This window comes from Halichondria panicea, chromosome 12, assembly GCF_963675165.1.
Source record: "Halichondria panicea chromosome 12, odHalPani1.1, whole genome shotgun sequence".
Classification (NCBI taxonomy): domain Eukaryota; kingdom Metazoa; phylum Porifera; class Demospongiae; order Suberitida; family Halichondriidae; genus Halichondria; species Halichondria panicea.
Window position 1 is genome coordinate 3898530 of NC_087388.1, and position 16876 is coordinate 3915405.

The 16876-nt window shown below is 40.7% G+C and overlaps 4 protein-coding genes across 5 annotated transcripts; 1 reads left to right on the forward strand and 3 right to left on the reverse strand.

Moving 5' to 3' along the window:
- Positions 1-127: 127 nt before the first annotated feature.
- LOC135345769 (uncharacterized) lies at positions 128-4250 on the reverse strand. 2 transcript variants are annotated; one of them, XM_064543213.1, is made up of 6 exons: positions 4093-4250; positions 1902-2013; positions 1511-1617; positions 1000-1221; positions 628-732; positions 128-427 (listed from the first exon to the last, which is right to left on the reverse strand). In XM_064543213.1, exons 2-6 carry the CDS (start codon positions 2003-2005, stop codon positions 273-275), a joined length of 693 nt encoding a protein of 230 aa, XP_064399283.1. In that variant the 5' UTR covers positions 2006-2013; positions 4093-4250; the 3' UTR covers positions 128-272. The 2 variants fall into 2 exon arrangements, with proteins under 2 accessions (XP_064399283.1, XP_064399281.1); XM_064543211.1 differs by having other exon boundaries at positions 4088-4246.
- Positions 4251-4565: 315 nt separating this feature from the next.
- LOC135345770 (COMM domain-containing protein 1-like) lies at positions 4566-8126 on the forward strand. Its single transcript, XM_064543214.1, has 5 exons — positions 4566-5138; positions 6160-6272; positions 6365-6427; positions 6709-6864; positions 7911-8126. The coding sequence occupies exons 1-5, from the start codon at positions 5000-5002 to the stop codon at positions 8016-8018; spliced, it is 579 nt and encodes a 192-aa protein (XP_064399284.1). The 5' UTR covers positions 4566-4999; the 3' UTR covers positions 8019-8126.
- A 289-nt stretch (positions 8127-8415) lies between these two features.
- Positions 8416-11551, reverse strand: LOC135345762 (endoglycoceramidase-like). Its single transcript, XM_064543201.1, has 3 exons — positions 11396-11551; positions 10995-11216; positions 8416-9928 (listed from the first exon to the last, which is right to left on the reverse strand). Exons 2-3 carry the CDS (start codon positions 11211-11213, stop codon positions 8582-8584), a joined length of 1566 nt encoding a protein of 521 aa, XP_064399271.1. The 5' UTR covers positions 11214-11216; positions 11396-11551; the 3' UTR covers positions 8416-8581.
- A 664-nt stretch (positions 11552-12215) lies between these two features.
- LOC135345764 (uncharacterized) lies at positions 12216-15049 on the reverse strand. Its single transcript, XM_064543203.1, has 7 exons — positions 14834-15049; positions 14468-14599; positions 14124-14324; positions 13610-13831; positions 13297-13518; positions 12804-13024; positions 12216-12505 (listed from the first exon to the last, which is right to left on the reverse strand). The coding sequence occupies exons 1-7, from the start codon at positions 14919-14921 to the stop codon at positions 12332-12334; spliced, it is 1260 nt and encodes a 419-aa protein (XP_064399273.1). The 5' UTR covers positions 14922-15049; the 3' UTR covers positions 12216-12331.
- Between the last annotated feature and the right edge of the window lie 1827 nt (positions 15050-16876).

The window sequence follows — 16876 nt, forward strand, 5'->3', positions numbered from 1 at the left end:
TTTTACTGAGTAATCAGATTGAGGCTAATTGCTTAAGCTTGAGCTGCGCACACCGCTGCCTGCTGTACTAGCTGTCGGACCTAGCTCCTCTGGGCCTGCATGCATGGGCAATTCATATATAGCTGTATTATGAATAATACATTACATGACATCACCAGCCATTATTTTACCATAAAAAGAAAAGCATAATTGTTATAATTATTAACTAAACAATAAAATGACACAATTGTATATACAGCAGTTCAATCAGCTATAGTGTTATAAGTTCAAGTTCAACCCCATGGAGTAAGAGTGCATCCATTGCTAGATAGTCGCTGGTTCGTAGCAAAGATGATAAGGTCAGCAATCCACCAAGCAGACATGGCCAGGGAGGCAACGATTATTAGGAGAACAACCACAATCATTATGATAATGAAGAAGAAACTCCCTGCAGGCACGTGTGTGTGTTGGGATGGGAGTGAATTAAAAACAAGTGAGGGTGTGTTGGCAATGAGTAGTTAGGGATCGAAAAAAGGTGTGTATAGCTACAGTGAACCACTGGACCGTAAGAACAGATAAATAATTCACTAAACTCTCATTCTCAGCTGAGCTAGTGCAATAATTATATACATAAGTCTACAAGTTTACCTTTAACATCATCCTTTTCCATGCAGCAGGCCATACAGCATGGTAGACAGCACATGAAACACGGTACGAACAAGACGATCAACAGCAAAACCAATTGACCACCACCTGCATGGTGACAGTAGGAATAATAATATTGTTTGTTGCCTTTTGACCTCTGAGATTAAAGGAATAGCAGTGCCAATATATGGCATATTGCACTGGGGAAAAGTGACATTGTGAGACTTGACATTGATCAATGCATTCATTTGTCATTCGAGAGTGGCTTCTACAACAAAAGATGTGTAAATATTCACATAAACGTTGTTTCTTGAATAAGCAAAAAGTATAATCAATAAACCTGTACAGTATATAGTAAGATATGGTTTATCTCACCTAGTCCATCTTGTCCAATATAAAAGTTGGCAGCCCCAGTGGAAGAGGCAAACAAAGAAACAAGGAATGCCGTTAGTTGCCTGGGCCGACTGTCTTGTCCACACACATCGCTGACATTGTTGTAGAGGTAGTCAGGGCAAAGAGAAACATCACAGAGACCATTGCTGTTTAGCATGAAGCATTGGGAGCACTCACACTGTCCTGCACCACCTGGCCCGGTGCCTGTGTGTGTGTGTGTGTGTGTGTGGAGGGGGAGGCATTTAGGAAAGCTCTTGGGGCTTCACACTACACATGCACATATAGAGCAGTATAAAATTAAAGCACTACGCCATCACAATCAAATGCACGCACGCACACACACATACATTTAAGATGTCGTTATAACAAAGGTTACCACGTACTGATATATACTACTAAAAAAGTGCAACACAAACAAAACACAGTCAGCTTGCCTATATGCCTCCTGCAGCTACGCCCAGAGGCTACACATTCTGTCACATGGAATACTCACCTGGGAAACATTGTACAAGCTCGACTGGAGGGTTCAGAGTGGGATCAGCCAGACAGTCACTGTTACTGTTGCACGTGGCTGGGCTCTGTCTGCGAACACGAAGGAAGCTGTGCATGTGCATGTGGGGGAGTGGAGTATGGGTAAAGTACAGCATGATCACATAAATACTTTGTGTAGCAATGATTATACTACATTGACCTTATTAGACGTCTCTAGTACATTACATATATAATAGAGGACCCCATGCACGAAGATGAATAATTATGTCTGTCAACTAAAGCTAAAATGTTGATAGACAAATTATTCACACGATAAATTGGAGTAAATGCAAAGTAGTCAATCATTTATATTGGCAAGAATGTTTTCACAACCATTGAACAAAACGACTGACCTGGTGAGAGTGTCTTGAATGGACGATGTTTCTGATTCCTTATTCACTGGGCTGGCACTCAACAGAGCAGGGAGGAGACACAGTACTAGTAGGAGACCCTTCATGGCGATACCTAGTTGGAGATGTGCATTATACAGTAACATTCAGTGGCGGATCCAGGAAAAATGAAAGGGGGGTTCCAAACTACGAACGCGCAGCGCGAAATTTTCACTTCCGGTCACACATGACTAGGGAAAATCCCATACTCAGCCAGGGGAAGCTAGCTAGCTGCCACGAACATGCAGTCAACTAGCTAGCCTATAGGCCTAGGCTAACCTGAACACTCCTTTGGCAGTTGATGCATCAAAACAACAGGTACAATCATTGAATCAAATTACAATGGCTACAAAAACTGATAAATTAATAGCTAGCTGGTAGCTGTAGTAAAGCCACAATAGCTAAACTGACACTGAAATCATAATCATGAGATTGGCAAATCATTTGAACAGATTTGCAGCTAATGTCTACCATTTGGGCATTTGGGGGTAACAATTAAGGTTACGATAAACCGTTTGCAAACGCAGTAGTCATTTCATGGCTTGAATAGACACTTTTACTAGATAGCTTAGGTACAGTCTACTGTAGCTTCAGTCTACTGTTGCTTCACTATAATATGCAGGGCGGCTCGAAGAGATATTTAAAAGGCTACTGAAAGCTCACAAGAAGTGTTTTCCTTGGCTCTGACCGCCATTTTAGGTAGAGTTAGTATTGAGAGTTTCTTGGCCTGGAAAGAAAAAACCGGTTCAAGCCGCCCTCCAGAATGGTAAGAGCATCATAATTATAAGAGGCAAGAACACAGAGCTAGAAGTGAGTTTACTAGTTTGTGTTGTTGCTAGTAACTTAATAATCGCTCAGAGCTTCCACTGGAAGATGTTTTGAAGACTGATACTTGCCATACAGAATGATGCATGTATGTGCTTCAAACTTCTAGAATATTCATGAGCAAACTATTCACTGCCTAGCTATAATAGTAACCTCAGGGGACGAATTAGCTGCTCTATTGTGTTAACAACACAGAAACTTGATGAGTGCTCAGGTGTACACTCTAGAATGACGTGACATTCTATATATCGTCATTAATTGTTGCCCTAGGGAGAACGCAACTCTACGGCTTGGCTTGGCATGGTTCTTGGTTCTTTATTCCTGACCACAGAAGCCATTAAAGGAATGCAAACAAAGAAGCAAATTAAATATCTCACTTTAATCTTCTGTACTCAGGATGCATTATTAAATCATTGAAGGAAGTTTGAAAGGTCACCAATATGTAATCATGATGAGGTTCAAATCTAGCATGCATTCTGCAACAACGACAGCAAGGCCCCTTCAAGACAATATCAAGTACCCAAGAAATATCATTGCTCTAGCCAATACACAAATGCTTTGAAGGAAGCTAACTATTTCTACAGACTATACAGAAGAAACTACAAGCAAATGGGCTCACTCAGTGTAGTTGGGCGTGGCCCAACCTTCCGTTAAGAAAGGAAGGTTGGGGTTCAAGCCTATATTAGGATTTGTCTTATGCATTATGTAACACTATGAATATTTATTCTGAAGTGGGGTGTTAAGTAATACGATGAATGCTATTATGCGTTGCGCAACCAGAGTGCAACCAACCACGTTAAAAATGCTGTCATCCCATTGCTGCAACTATATAGTTGCAGCAAGACAAATCCGGACATAGGCTTGAAACCCTACCTCCTTTCTTAACGGAAAGTCGGGCCACGCCCAACTACGCTCACTTTTCTTTAAACCTAATGTAGTAGTTATGTCAATTTAGCAAGTACACTGGCTCACAGAATAGGGCATGCCATCTGAAAGATATGACGTCTCGAACTTTATTGGATGGGTTAATTTGGTGCTCTGTGGAGTGACTAATGTGAAGTGAAATCGACACGTGCCCACACCACTGTGTTTGCCAAACCCTATCCAGCTAAGATGTTAAAATCAACTAGATCTACTCCAGTGCTTTTACAGCTACAGATTGCCAACTTCACATGATGAAAGTTGCACATCTTTTGTTGCTGGCCAATGCATCCAGATAGATCTAGCTACTTTAATGTATGGATACGGATAGGACTATAATTATATTGAAGGTGACAGACTGGTTTACAAAATAGCAGCTGAGAAGGCTAAGATGGCCAACTCACCTTACTTGAAGTTGGAGATCAGTTGATTTGTAGTTGTAGTCAAGTTTGTCTAGGAGGCGGCCCAGTGCAATTTTGTTTTTTCAGCTAGCAGTGCAGCAATCAATCGTGATAGACAGACACACTATTTTTTATAGCAGTCATAAATAGAGCCATACACCCACACAAATAACCAGCTCCACCCACATTTGAACTTTACATGTACATGTCATCAGGAGTGTCATCATACACTCCTGATGTCATGCCATGTCACTGTGCAGTGTAGACTGTTACAAAAAAATCCCACTGTGGACATTAATGTAAAATGAGGAACATAATCACAATTTGCATGAAGTTATCATTGATTGTATACCGAGTCTATTCTGATGGACAGAAAAGTAGGCAGCCCCCATGGAGACCGAAAAAAAAGTGAGAAGTACTGAGGCCTAACCAACGCCCACGTATGAACGTCATCAACAGTGCATAGAGGGGTGGGGCTGGCTGGCACATGCTCATCCGCTATAATCATGGCTGCCAACACTGGTAACAGCAGTCAGTCTCCAGTTGACAACCAGCCTCCAGCTGCTTCTATTAAAGCGCTTGTCATTGAAGTAGTGCAGGGAAGTGCAGAGGTTTCCGTGATCAGTGACAAACATGATGGAGGACAGTTTACAGTCCGTAAAGACGATACTTTGTGTGTTGACACTTCTTCAGCTCAGTATAAGATCACCACTGCCACTGGCTCACAAACTGTGTTTACACTGAAGAACAGTTATTAAACTCTCTATCCAATTCATTTGATACCTTAGCCTGCATGCTATATGCTTGTCAACGCTTATATGATTGTGGCTCACATTATGCTCTAGGAGCCACGCCCACCTTCCTAGATCTAAGCTCAAAAGGTCACAGGTCAGCTAAATAAAAGGGGAGTTCAGAATGTCAGAAGCTGCTGCTGCTGTGGATAAAACGCTGTTTGCCTTTCTGAATGGCCTGGCAAAGAGGCTGTACTTCAAGGAATTGGAGTTCAGTGATGAATTTCTCAGGAATGATGTCCTAGGTGGAATCAGTGAAGAAGGTGAGCCTGCTTTTAATAGTATGTGGCCTGTGTTTCCCTGGCCCTTCATGTCATCGAGGGGTCCGACACTGCGTGAAATCTTGTACACCAACTTTTGAAATCTCATGAAATCCCGAAATCTTGAAATCCCACCTTTGACCTCATTTTCCGTAATCTTATTGTAATCTCAGTGTCATGCCTTAACTAGATGGGTGTGGCCTGCTACAAAAAGGGGACGGGTACGCCCATCTATGCCTTGACTGCATCAGCTCACAGTGCTAGTGCTAGTGCATCCATGACCGAGGTGCATGACTAGTGCAAGTGTTGAATGACGGTAGAACTTTCAATCTTCAACCCCAGTGATGCTCTGTGAAATCTTTGTGAAATCTCTGAAATCTTTGTGAAATCTTTGAAATCTCTGAAATCTCGAGATTTTGAAATCTTGTACGCTAAAAATTACAGTGTCGGACCCCTCGTTCATGTCATAGCTAAACGAAGCCTGAAGTTGTTTGTCTTACAGGTTGGTAATTATGTTGAATTCCTAGTGTCTCATAATTATTTAGAGCTTTACTGTAATTATTACTCACCAGGCCGCTTAAAACACCCATTTTTCAGTGGCCTGGAATCGAGGCTAGGGTGTGGCTACATGCATTTACCACGCAACATAATATCAATGCAGATGTTGCACTTTAGAAGTCAGGAAAGTTCCTAAGCTCGCATATTTAGAGGGCGTCTTCAATTGAAGTCTTACAAAACTGTTCACTCTTGCATTACTTTACTTCCACCGTTGACCTTGTTACACGTATAATGTATACTCAGTGTACTACTTACTGTAACAGTGGAACCCCTCTATAATGGACACCTATGGGAACAATGTTTTGGCCTTTATACAGAGGTAGCCTTTGTTGAGAGGTTGTTTTATACACAAGCTGTTCATTTGGACCTGGGTGCCTGGCCGTTATATAGCAACTGGCCTTTATTCGTAGGTGATTGTTAACAGAGGTTCCACTGTATATATTTTTTGTTTTGATGACCTGTTCAGAGTACCAGGTTAAACTGAAGAGGTTCTCTGGCTTACTGAATGGGCTGGTGTCTTCCGACATGGATTTCACTCAATTGGACGCCTACCTCTCCTCACAGATGAGAAAGAAACAAGTAAACTTAATGCCATACATACAGTTGTATAATTAAATCTGTCAAACAAATATTATTATCTACCACAAGAATGACTGTTTCTCTGTTTGCAGGGAGCCCTCAGTGAAACTGAGGCTGCTACTATCACAAGGTTTTGGAAGAGTCAAAAGTCAAAGGTACTCTATGGGGCAAACCCAACTGTTTCAGTAGTCTGCCGGTATTGTACGTATAGTGTACTAAAGCCTGGCCTAACATGTAACCTGTTTTTCCTATCAATACCATTGTAAAGAGTATTTCAGTGTTCTCAAGTACACCGAGGGGATGTGTATATATGTACTAATCTTTATGTGAAACAGTGTCTCAAAACCGCTCAGTCAGATATGTGCTGTTCGAAGGCTTTCTTACTATCCTGTTATAAGTGTACAGTGTATGTATACACTGTCCTCTCCACTACTAGATCCACCAGAGACTGGTAGAGGACAATATGTGGGGTAGGAGACTGAAAGGATCGTCATGGAGGATTGATGTCAAGACCAAAGCCAGACACATTGAGCAGCTTAATGAGCCCACTGCCATTATGGAGTTACAACTGGGCAGCGAGGAGAGTGAGAAAGTGAGTGGTGCTTCTTAAGTTTGTAACCTCCTCTTCCTTTTTTCAACGGAACCCTTAGCTGTGCCACTCTGCCCACTCATACACATGTACATGTATTACCCATACATGTATTATTTATTAGCCCCGGAATCGTACTATGCATGACATTGTACATGTATATATGTGCACGTTGTGTCAAGTGTACATTTCTCCTGTACTTGCTTGTTTAAAAAACAAACTGGTTGTCTGTTTTAAGTTGCATTTGATCATTAGGGGTGGGTACATGGTGCTTTTTTCACCCATTATGCTCTTCTTTTATGCTCAAGGAATTCTCTCATTGCTTATAATTAAGGGAGGTGATTACTGCCAAAAGTAGCAGTGAAAGTAGGTTTTGCAAAAATGGGTGCTGCAATTATTGGAAAGGTTTTGTGGTACAGAGGTGCATTTTGAAGAGAGCGTTTTTCTACCAACTCCACCCATCCGATGGTCACGTGACACATGATTTTTACAAAGCTGTTTCAGCAGTCGGTGTGCAGTAGATCTACTTGAATTGCGTCTCAGCCAGTGCTTGTTGTGACCACAAACTCGTTCATGCTAAAAAGACAGCCAGAGACAGCTTTTTTAAATCATGTGACATATAACGTGACCATCTGATGGGTAGAGTTGGCTGAAAACACGCTCTCTGAAAAACGCACCACTCTGAAAAATTCACCGTTGCACCTCCGTAAAAAAAACAGCACCACCTATTTTTGCAAAACGCATCTCTACTTTTTATACATGTATAGTCCTCCACGGATTTTGTTCGACGATCTGAAAACGAGCTAGTTCAAAAGTTCAAGTAGACTCAACGATGCAGAATGTAACTGTGACATTATGCTATCTAACAAAGTGTCCGCATTAAATTATGTTTGAAATGATTATGCCAGTGCATATAATGTACCACAAAGTGTGCCCATTATGCTGAAATAATTATCCCAGCATAATGTACCCATAATTATACATGTACCTAATCATCGATTACAGTGTGTTTTTACCTGTTTCATGGACATTTTTCTTTCCATGCTCAGGCTGATGAAGTATTAAGGTTTGAGGTGGACAGTAGCAAGCTTTCTGAGCTGTTAGCTCAAGTGTCGGACATTGAGAAAGCATTAGAGACTCATTCACATGTCAGCTAGTTTACCATTGTTTGAGTGTCATAGAGGTGTATTATAATTATATGTATTTTAGTTGTGTTATCTGTGTTCGTCAATGCGTGTGACCGGATTTGCAATTTTTGTGAAGTATTACCTACAAAATTCTCTAGGCGTGGTTTATCGGAATGCATGCAATGCACAGCGTGCACAAAAATTTTTTGAACATTATCACTACCACGTACTGCCATTATAATTATGACGGCTAAAGCAGAGAAAGGGTTAATGCGCGCGTGTATTGCTAATAATTATGCTAATAAATTATTGCACAAAAGGCAGTGAAGCAAACGAAGTTTTTTACTCACAAAGATGACTGCTGTTGCAAATTAAACTTTTACCCCATGAAAATTACCTGCTTACAGTGTAATATTAAACTTATGCATTCTCGTATGAAACATTACTATCACGATAATTATATAAATAAATAGTGACAATAGTGACAATAAAAAGAAGCTAGCTGCATCGATCTACAACCAACTACTAAAGATGCTGAAATTATATAATTATGATACATCCCTATGAATAATATAGAGCCAACTATAATTATATCAATTTACAGACAAGGTGACTTGAACTGGTTTTTCAGGCACGACCTTGATCACGTTCACATAGAGCATCTGTGTGTCTTCATCCAGGCTGTGAGTCACTGTGTTCTCGCTCAAAATGTCCACTTTCATTCCATACGAGAATGCATAATTTTTGGCAGTGAAGATCTCTGTTGGCTTGCTAACACAAGGCTCCTCAGTACACGGCATGTAGGTGAGTTGGAACACTTTTTTGTCTGGATCAAAGCTATACTTGGAGGGAGTCCCAGCAATCTTGTGAGGGAATGGTCTTGCTAACAAGGAAATTACTGTGGAGTTGTTCACCTTAGGATCAGGAGTGAGATACCAAAAAGTCCAGCCATGCATAAACTCATCCATTTTATTTGTGGCGTGATGAATAAGATCAGGAGTCACTCCTTGACCAGTATCTCCAAACTCTGTCATAAATCCACCCAGTCCTAGTTTCTTCGTATCAGAGTCGCGAACATCGTACATAGAGTCAGTGAGTAGGTCACACCCGTCTTTGGAGAGCAATGAGACGATGTAGTTGAGAAAGGTGTGTGGCTGCTTTGAATCGACAAAGAGACAGTAGACGTGGTAGGCGAGGACCTGTCGATCGTTATACTCTGGTCCACCTGGTCCCTCAGTGAACCCAACCGGCCATGCATCGAGGAAGTTTCCTCCAGTAGCAGGCTCGAAGAAAATGATCGAATCATTGTCAAGTGATCGAATGTACTCGTGCAGTTTAGTATACATTTTCTCCAGATTATTTTTGTCAGATTCGTGAGGGAACCACAAATTCCAGTGTGGGTTTGTTGGAACAAATTCCTCAAAGTTTAGTGGCACGTCGCCCAACCACGGCTCATTGATTAGTTCATAGCCAAGAACGTTCGGGTAGTCTTTAACTTTACTGACAATTAACTTCCAAAATTCACCAAAACGATCCAAAATCCCCTCGTCATTATCGTACAGCCTTTGAGCAGCAGCACCCACACCATATGTAACATAGCAACTAGACCATCCAAATATTTTCTGATTCACTTCGTCACAATTTGTCAGTTGAGTATCGTTATTATAAGTTGGTGTAACGATGGGTAATGGATAGGCCTTTTTTCCTTTAGGATCGTACTCACTTGAGTATCCATGGGAATAAGCAGATGGGATACCATGAGCGTTGCAGAACAGTGGGCTCCAACAGTCTTGATGCATGTCAAGTATGACATGGATATCGTGTTCATTCAGACGAGCAATAAGGTCAGCAACAGCGTCTACATAGGTCATGTCGTAGTTACCAGGGGTGGGCTCTGCGCGGTGCCAGTGGAAACCGAACCTGACAACATTGAGTCCCCACTGCAGGGGAGAAGAGATTTTATCAACGGTTAATTATGATCCATTACATTGATGATACCAGATCTCGTATAAAATATAGCACCGCGTATTTTCAAGGAGCTAAAATTTCGCAGAGTGACCTGAAATGTTAGTGCTTTGAATCATTGATACTGTAGGAGTGTGGTCATTTGAACCTCTATATTCCTTACATGTAAGTGCTTGCGAACCGCAGTATTGCGAGGGATATAACCAATGAATAAATTCGCACTCATATTATGGCAATGTAAATCGTAGCCAATAGTCCTTTAGCAGGTATGTAACATAGTATATTCTGTTAAAAACAATTTTCCAGGCCATCTAACTGCTGTTGGAAAGCCATTTAAGAAGCAGAATGCAGCAGAGTCGTTGTGATGTCATAATTAACGCGATGTCATCAGGTTAAGTACATTCCAGAGTGTGAATTGCACATTGCAATGATACATGATCTGCATAGCCGCCTAGTGATTCCTCTTATCTATTTAAAGGACGCCAAATAGTAATATTCAAAGGTTGCAATAATTATTTTTGCAACAATTAACCTATAGCAGCTACGATCCAGCGCCATAAGTCAGTCTCCTAGTTTTTGTAGCGGATGAGGTGGGTACAGTCAGTGTTTAAAGGTAAGAACTTGTACATAAAGAAACTTGTAATAGCTGGCTCAGTTTTATGTACAAGTTCCTATCTTTAAACTCTGATTAGTACTGTTATCATAGTAGGCGGCTTAAGATCACATGTGTTTGCAATGGATAAACACTCTACTTCACACTCCAGCTGATGATGTCATGTTTAATTAGGTCATGCAAAGTCAATTTGTAGTTTCTCAGCATCAGCTTTCCAATATCACGTGATCCCTATTAAAGAGATAAACTTCAATGAATCACTTCCGTTTATTGAGGGTGAGTTAGCAATTAAAACTTGCTTTTTAGGAATAGTAGCCTGAGAAACTACAAATGTCAATTTGTATGAGTAATCGCATATTTAACTTCTGAAACGGAAAGACTATTGCAGTAGTTACTCGCTCCTTCTCTCTTCTCTCTATTAAACTCACCACTTTCAACATTGCCATCTGTTCGTCAGTGTAGTTGGCGAGCACATTTGGAGAGCCGTTATTCTCCAGAGACAGTCCGTGGAAGACCCTCACTCGCCCATCCTCTCTGCTCACGTAGAGTCGTGTCTTTGGGTCAATCTTGATCTTGTCAGGGTCACCCCAGGAGAGCTCCACTGACAGTGCACACAGGAGGGCAGTTAGAAGTAGTGAAACATTCATTGTCTGCAAACACATAATGTACACCATAAAATTATAGTGTCAATCCCTCCTACTTGTGAAAACTAATACTCTAACACATAGACAGCTAGCTATTTATAAATAGATGTAGATATCTATAGCCTTTTTGCTATCTCTGTAATAATTATGTCAATGGTGTCCCTATAGATAGTGGATCAGCTTACCTAGATCTATACAGTATATAACTACCTTCCTTCAAGTGTTTCGTGGAGTGGACATAGAGTTTGAATGATACTGATAATTTTTATCATGTAGAATAATAATGTGGAATACTTGCTCCACATGACCAAAACCACATGACCACTGAAAAATGTTAGAGTGGGTGTATCTGTTTGTTCTACACCCACACACATGCAATTATGCTGTTGGCATAGTCCTTGCATTCACTACATTACCAAAAACCTGTTTCCACCATACAATTAGATACACATGTAGATCTACATGTAAAACAAAAAGTGAGCAATGATGGCTTCTAGATCTAGAACTGGTGAGGATTTGAAGTGGAGATGGTCTATACCACTTTATATGCTGAGACTTGCATACTGTATGCACAATTGCAGATCGATGGCTGACTCGCTCACTGTACTACAAGTTTTTTGATCAAAAATTTCTCACATAATTATATAAGCAGCAGGAATCTCTTGTATACTAACAGTTCCTTCAGCCTGAAAATTCTTCACTGCTTTTACGGCATGCAATACAGTGGACAAATTTCTTTAAGGGTATAATTTTTTTCGCAGGTTAAGCCATTTTGTGAAATTCCCGTGTAATAATTACAAAATTGGTAAAATCTGCGAAAATGTTAGCTGTACCCGTTATACAATATATGTAGTTCTAGAAGCCATCATTGCTACATGTTGCTTGCATAGCAACATTGTATGGTGGTTTTGTGGTATAATTCATTTTTGCAAGGTATTTGCAAACAGCTGACCCAGTCATGTCTCGATCATGACATTATTGGTACATATACGTATCATGCTGGCATTTCTCAAGACAAATGACAATCATTAAAAACGATATCAAAAAATGAAGCCATAAAAACGAGGATTATTAGAGATGATAGTAATTATAGTAGAGAAGTGGAGAATATTATGCGTGATTCAGTTTGCTTGTTCAATGACAACATAGGTGGACTGATACAAGTTCTTGGCAGGCAGGAAAAAAGGATCCAACTCTGAGGAGATGACTAACTCAAATGCGACAGTCTTGGGGGGCAGTAAGTAAGGGTCCACATAGATATCCACACCTTTCTCCTGCTCATCATTGTACAAAGTCTACAAGGGAAAAGTAAAATTCAACTACAGTAGTACTATTGTGACTAATGAGCCAGGAATACATGTAATTGGCATATTGATGCTGTAACGATCGGTATGAAGCTATATTTCATATATCTCTCTAACATACTCATACAGTTAGAGCTAGGGTCTCTGCAGCACCATAGCTGCAGTCTCAGGGTAGGCTTGTAAATAATGTCATGTTATTTACCAAGGTAAAACGACAATTATCTGGATAATCATGTTACGGTGCTAGTAATCATGCTACCTGCTGTCTCATGCATGTGAATGCACTAACCTGTACAACAATACGGCTGTTTGGGGTGAGTAAAGTGTGAGCCACCTCATTGCTGACTGCTGAAATGGAAGAGGAGGGTGATACCACCACAGCCTCTATGAGAAAGAAAAATGACTGCTCAGATAGGCCCTCTTTGGCAATTTTGACTACGTCTTCAAAGCATTCATCATAGTGAAGTCGTGTGATGGTATACGAGGGTTGAGTGAATCCAATTCTAATAGCTGCAGTGAAAAAAGTAAGCAGTTAGACAGGTTCCTAAAGTTAAACAGTATAATTATATATTACCTACCTATAATAATTATATCTAACAGCAAAAAGAAAAAAAACTGGTCTTGCTGTGCAATAACCATCTACATGGTACAATAACATTCCTGTGAGGTTACAACTGTACGTGCTATAGTCTGTGCTAGTATATATAAAGAGTAACTGTCACTATAGAGCCGTTATTAATTTTTCTATTACGTGACATCATACATAATTATATAGAACTTACAATCATTATCCACAATTGTACAGAGACTGACTTGTTGCTCCCCAACTTCCACTAGTGAACTAGTTCCCTCCGTTGTGTCTAGTCTGACAACAAAGTGCTCTTCGGGGGCCTCGTTAACGGCATCATCGATAATGGGTACAGACACAGGCAAGTCGCTGATGGGAGAGTCTTCGTCTGCTGGAAACTGTACCACTATTGTATGGGGCTCAAAGTCATGGCCACCTGTGAATATAGACCAGATAAGTATTATCATTGCAAATGTCCAGGTCCACAAAATAATAATTGTGTATTGAGATCGTAAATTAAATTTTACCTCTTGCTCTGTTTGGAACGTTTGCCAATGAGTATTTATTAGTGGGGGTGGGGATGTTTGGTAGAGTCACGTCAGACCATGCCATTGCCAAGGCCACAGTTTGTGGTGTGATTATGAGGGGGAGGGGTGTGGCAATCCTTTTGTCCTTCTTTATAACCACAGTTATGGTCCCATTTGATTCTGACACTCTGTAGTCAGCACTGGTCATGGACACCTTCAAAACTGCAACGAGAGGGTAAAACATATGACTAGCGTAATTAACGCTGAATTATAATTATGACTGAAAATCGGTTCAAAAAGAAGGATAATTATAATTTTAGGCCTGTGGTTTCTTCAGACTAGCTACTACATAATTATGGCTTGATCAAATGCCATAGTAGGTTCACAACGGCGTCTACTGTAACTGCATTCAGTTAGTATAAACATTATAGCCTAACTCTCCTAACTATCACCACAGCCAGCCAGCAGCTTAATTGCAAAACAACAAAACTAGCTGCTCTTGACGTTGACTCACCATCCGAGTCTACTAGTGTGACAGCAAGAGATCCTCGTAGCATCCCCACGGGGGCGGACCCTCCCACGAGCTCCAGTCTTAGTGTGAACTGCTCATCAGGCTCCAGAGCCAGTCCGTCCAAGAATGTGTCCACCTCTATCACAGAGGGTGCAGTTGAGGAGATGGTGACCAGCTGTGGACTTACTGTGTAGTCGACCTTGTCTGCAGTGTGTGTATGTGTGTGTGAGTGAGTGAGTGGATGAGATCTATAGCTGTGCATACATGAATCGTATGGTGGAGGGTATATACGTGCATGGGGGATATTAATTCATGTGTGTTGCTATTCATTATGTCGTTATACTCACTCTGTGTGGTTCCCTGGTCCACAATCACTTTAAAGGTGAGATTTGGTCCTGAGCCTTGCAGGTAACCAACGTGTAGCTCATATGGGGCATACCTCTCCTTCAATACAACCGAATCATTCATCCACCCATAAACTGTATAATTAATAATAGAATTGAAATTCTACTGCATATAAAAAAACAGCATAGGATACCTAATGTATTTATAGACTAAACGCTGAATTGAATAAATAGCAAAAAACATTATACACACAATATAAGTGCATGGGGCACATACGTACGCTTATAACAGTCTTGAGAGTATACTACAGATCATTATAATTTTCGTAAGCATAATTATTGGTATACATTATGAGATGCACAGCTTACGGGTGGTTAGAGTTGAATTGGGGAGAGGTCCTGCAGTCACTGTAGCTAGTAGCATGGTAGTTGCGAGAAGAAAGATTGCAGTCATCATCTCGGTTTGAATTCTATAGAGAGTATTTGTTCAGTGCTGAGAGTAGTACGTCTTAATTGTATAATGCTTGTTCTGGTCTGCTGCTTTTATACTCAACTCTGCAATGAGGATTCCATAGGCAGCCTGCTGGTCCACTATAGGATAACCCCCTATACACCACTTCCTGCATGGCATGGCATTCAGAATGCAATTGGCCACAAAACACTATTATAGAGCTTCTATTTTCATACATAACTGTAGGGCAAATTATAGATGATGGGGCAAGTTCAAATAATTTAGCTACATGCGCCATGATTATTAATTTTGAGGGTGCCTCGTAACATCCAGGTATCTCTAATAGTATAACGTTACAGAAAAAACTGTTCACATTCGGGCTATAGAAACCATGCACACATCATCTGTAATAGTAAACTGCCCCAAAGTTGTGCTGAGTCATCATACTAGCATGCAAGTTCCCTGGGACTTTTAACACCACTAAGGATGCGGGCTGACTGCATGCCCTGTCATTGAACATCCCATGATACAATCAGCCACTTCGACCTACCCGTAATTGTGTACTGAAAGGTCATGAACCATATAATTTCTGTCTAAGGAACAAGGACATAGGTTAATTGCATGACATGTGTTCGTTATAATTATCTGGGGTAAGTCCAGAGGTTCAGTGCATCGGCTCCAAGGCCACGTATGATCCCAACAGGAAACCAAGTTTTTAGAGGTAGTTTCACATTGTTGAGTGAATGGATCCAGGGGATTTTCTGCTTAGAGAACTTTCAATTTGTTTTATACAAGTGCATGGTCTGGGATCTAGCTAGGGACTGGTGATTCGTTCCTGTGTGATTCTGCTCTCCATATATACATGGCATGTAGCTAGCACAGCTACCGACTTCCGTAGAGTAGGTAATTTTCGTTGGTGCACATTTTCGGATGAACTACCCATTTAAATATTTCATAATTAATATTCATGTTGAATAGAATAATTTTATATGATGCTTTTCAATACGAAAATTTCCACCATATGAAAGAACCTGCTATATGGTATTATAATGGTGAGTCTGACTTCGGAGCATTATATGGTTAGACATACGAAACTATTCACGGTAATTAAAACACTAGATCTAGTTGTTTTTGACTATGGTTGCACTACTCATAAGTAACTATTACAGTGCTTCAATTTGTACACTGCATGCATGAATGGTTGGTCGTAACTCAGGGACCTTACTGAGACCTTGCAATTTAGCTAGCTACAAGTACTTAGATGGCAAAACTTTACCGCAAAGATCGTGTGGTCATAGCTGATTTTAGTCATCAAATAGTAGAGGAAGACTCAAACATTATATGATATCTGAGGGTGGCTCGAAGCTCCTATCTATGTACGCTCAGGATACTAAAACAGTGCCTTTCTAAATCCTATAGACACCTCCAAAACAGTGTCTAACTATTATTTAGTTACTAAGTAGCCCAGGATCCAGCAATCTGATTGGTCAGTACAAGATTTATATTTCCCATATTAGCCTGTAAATTCTCCGCAAACAGTAACATTGTCGAAAAGGTTTCTGACCAGTCGGGGTACACGGCTGGCATACAAGCTTACACCGGTACATAGACCAGTTTAAATGCTTAAGCCGTTGAAGAGTAGCCAAGAGAATTTGACGTTATGTGCTTCCCAGACATTTCCCAACAGGTAGATTCGATGAGCTCCACCCTCGCGACGAGCACCTGACTTTTCAGTGAGTATGTAAAGTCACGTCTAAACAACAAAGACTCTAGGTACAGAAAAAGTAGCGAGTACGTGTTCTACCTCACCTCATGCATGCTCATTCAATTCTTAAACACTGTAAACAGACAGTCCTCACAGTCCTCATGCAGTCAGACTTGCGAGCTAGAGGAAACCTCTCTACAATCATGCAGAATGTGCGTGGAACCAAGTAGTGCAATGTTCAAAATTGTAATTCAGC

Coding starts and splice junctions, on each gene's coding strand:
- LOC135345769 (XM_064543213.1), bottom strand. CDS start 2,005: ATGAAGGGTCTCCTACTAGTACTGTGTCTCCTCCCTGCTCTGTTGAGT. Junction 733..999: donor TATTGGACAAGATGGACTAG/GTGAGATAAACC, acceptor GTCACCATGCAG/GTGGTGGTCAATTGGTTTTG. Junction 428..627: donor GGAAAAGGATGATGTTAAAG/GTAAACTTGTAG, acceptor ACGTGCCTGCAG/GGAGTTTCTTCTTCATTATC.
- LOC135345770 (XM_064543214.1), top strand. CDS start 5,000: ATGTCAGAAGCTGCTGCTGCTGTGGATAAAACGCTGTTTGCCTTTCTG. Junction 5,139..6,159: donor AGGTGGAATCAGTGAAGAAG/GTGAGCCTGCTT, acceptor TGACCTGTTCAG/AGTACCAGGTTAAACTGAAG. Junction 6,428..6,708: donor GGAAGAGTCAAAAGTCAAAG/GTACTCTATGGG, acceptor CTCCACTACTAG/ATCCACCAGAGACTGGTAGA.
- LOC135345764 (XM_064543203.1), bottom strand. CDS start 14,921: ATGATGACTGCAATCTTTCTTCTCGCAACTACCATGCTACTAGCTACA. Junction 13,832..14,123: donor CACACTAGTAGACTCGGATG/GTGAGTCAACGT, acceptor CTCTCGTTGCAG/TTTTGAAGGTGTCCATGACC. Junction 12,506..12,803: donor ACAGCCGTATTGTTGTACAG/GTTAGTGCATTC, acceptor TTTCCCTTGTAG/ACTTTGTACAATGATGAGCA.
- LOC135345762 (XM_064543201.1), bottom strand. CDS start 11,213: ATGAATGTTTCACTACTTCTAACTGCCCTCCTGTGTGCACTGTCAGTG. Junction 9,929..10,994: donor AGATGGCAATGTTGAAAGTG/GTGAGTTTAATA, acceptor TCTCCCCTGCAG/TGGGGACTCAATGTTGTCAG.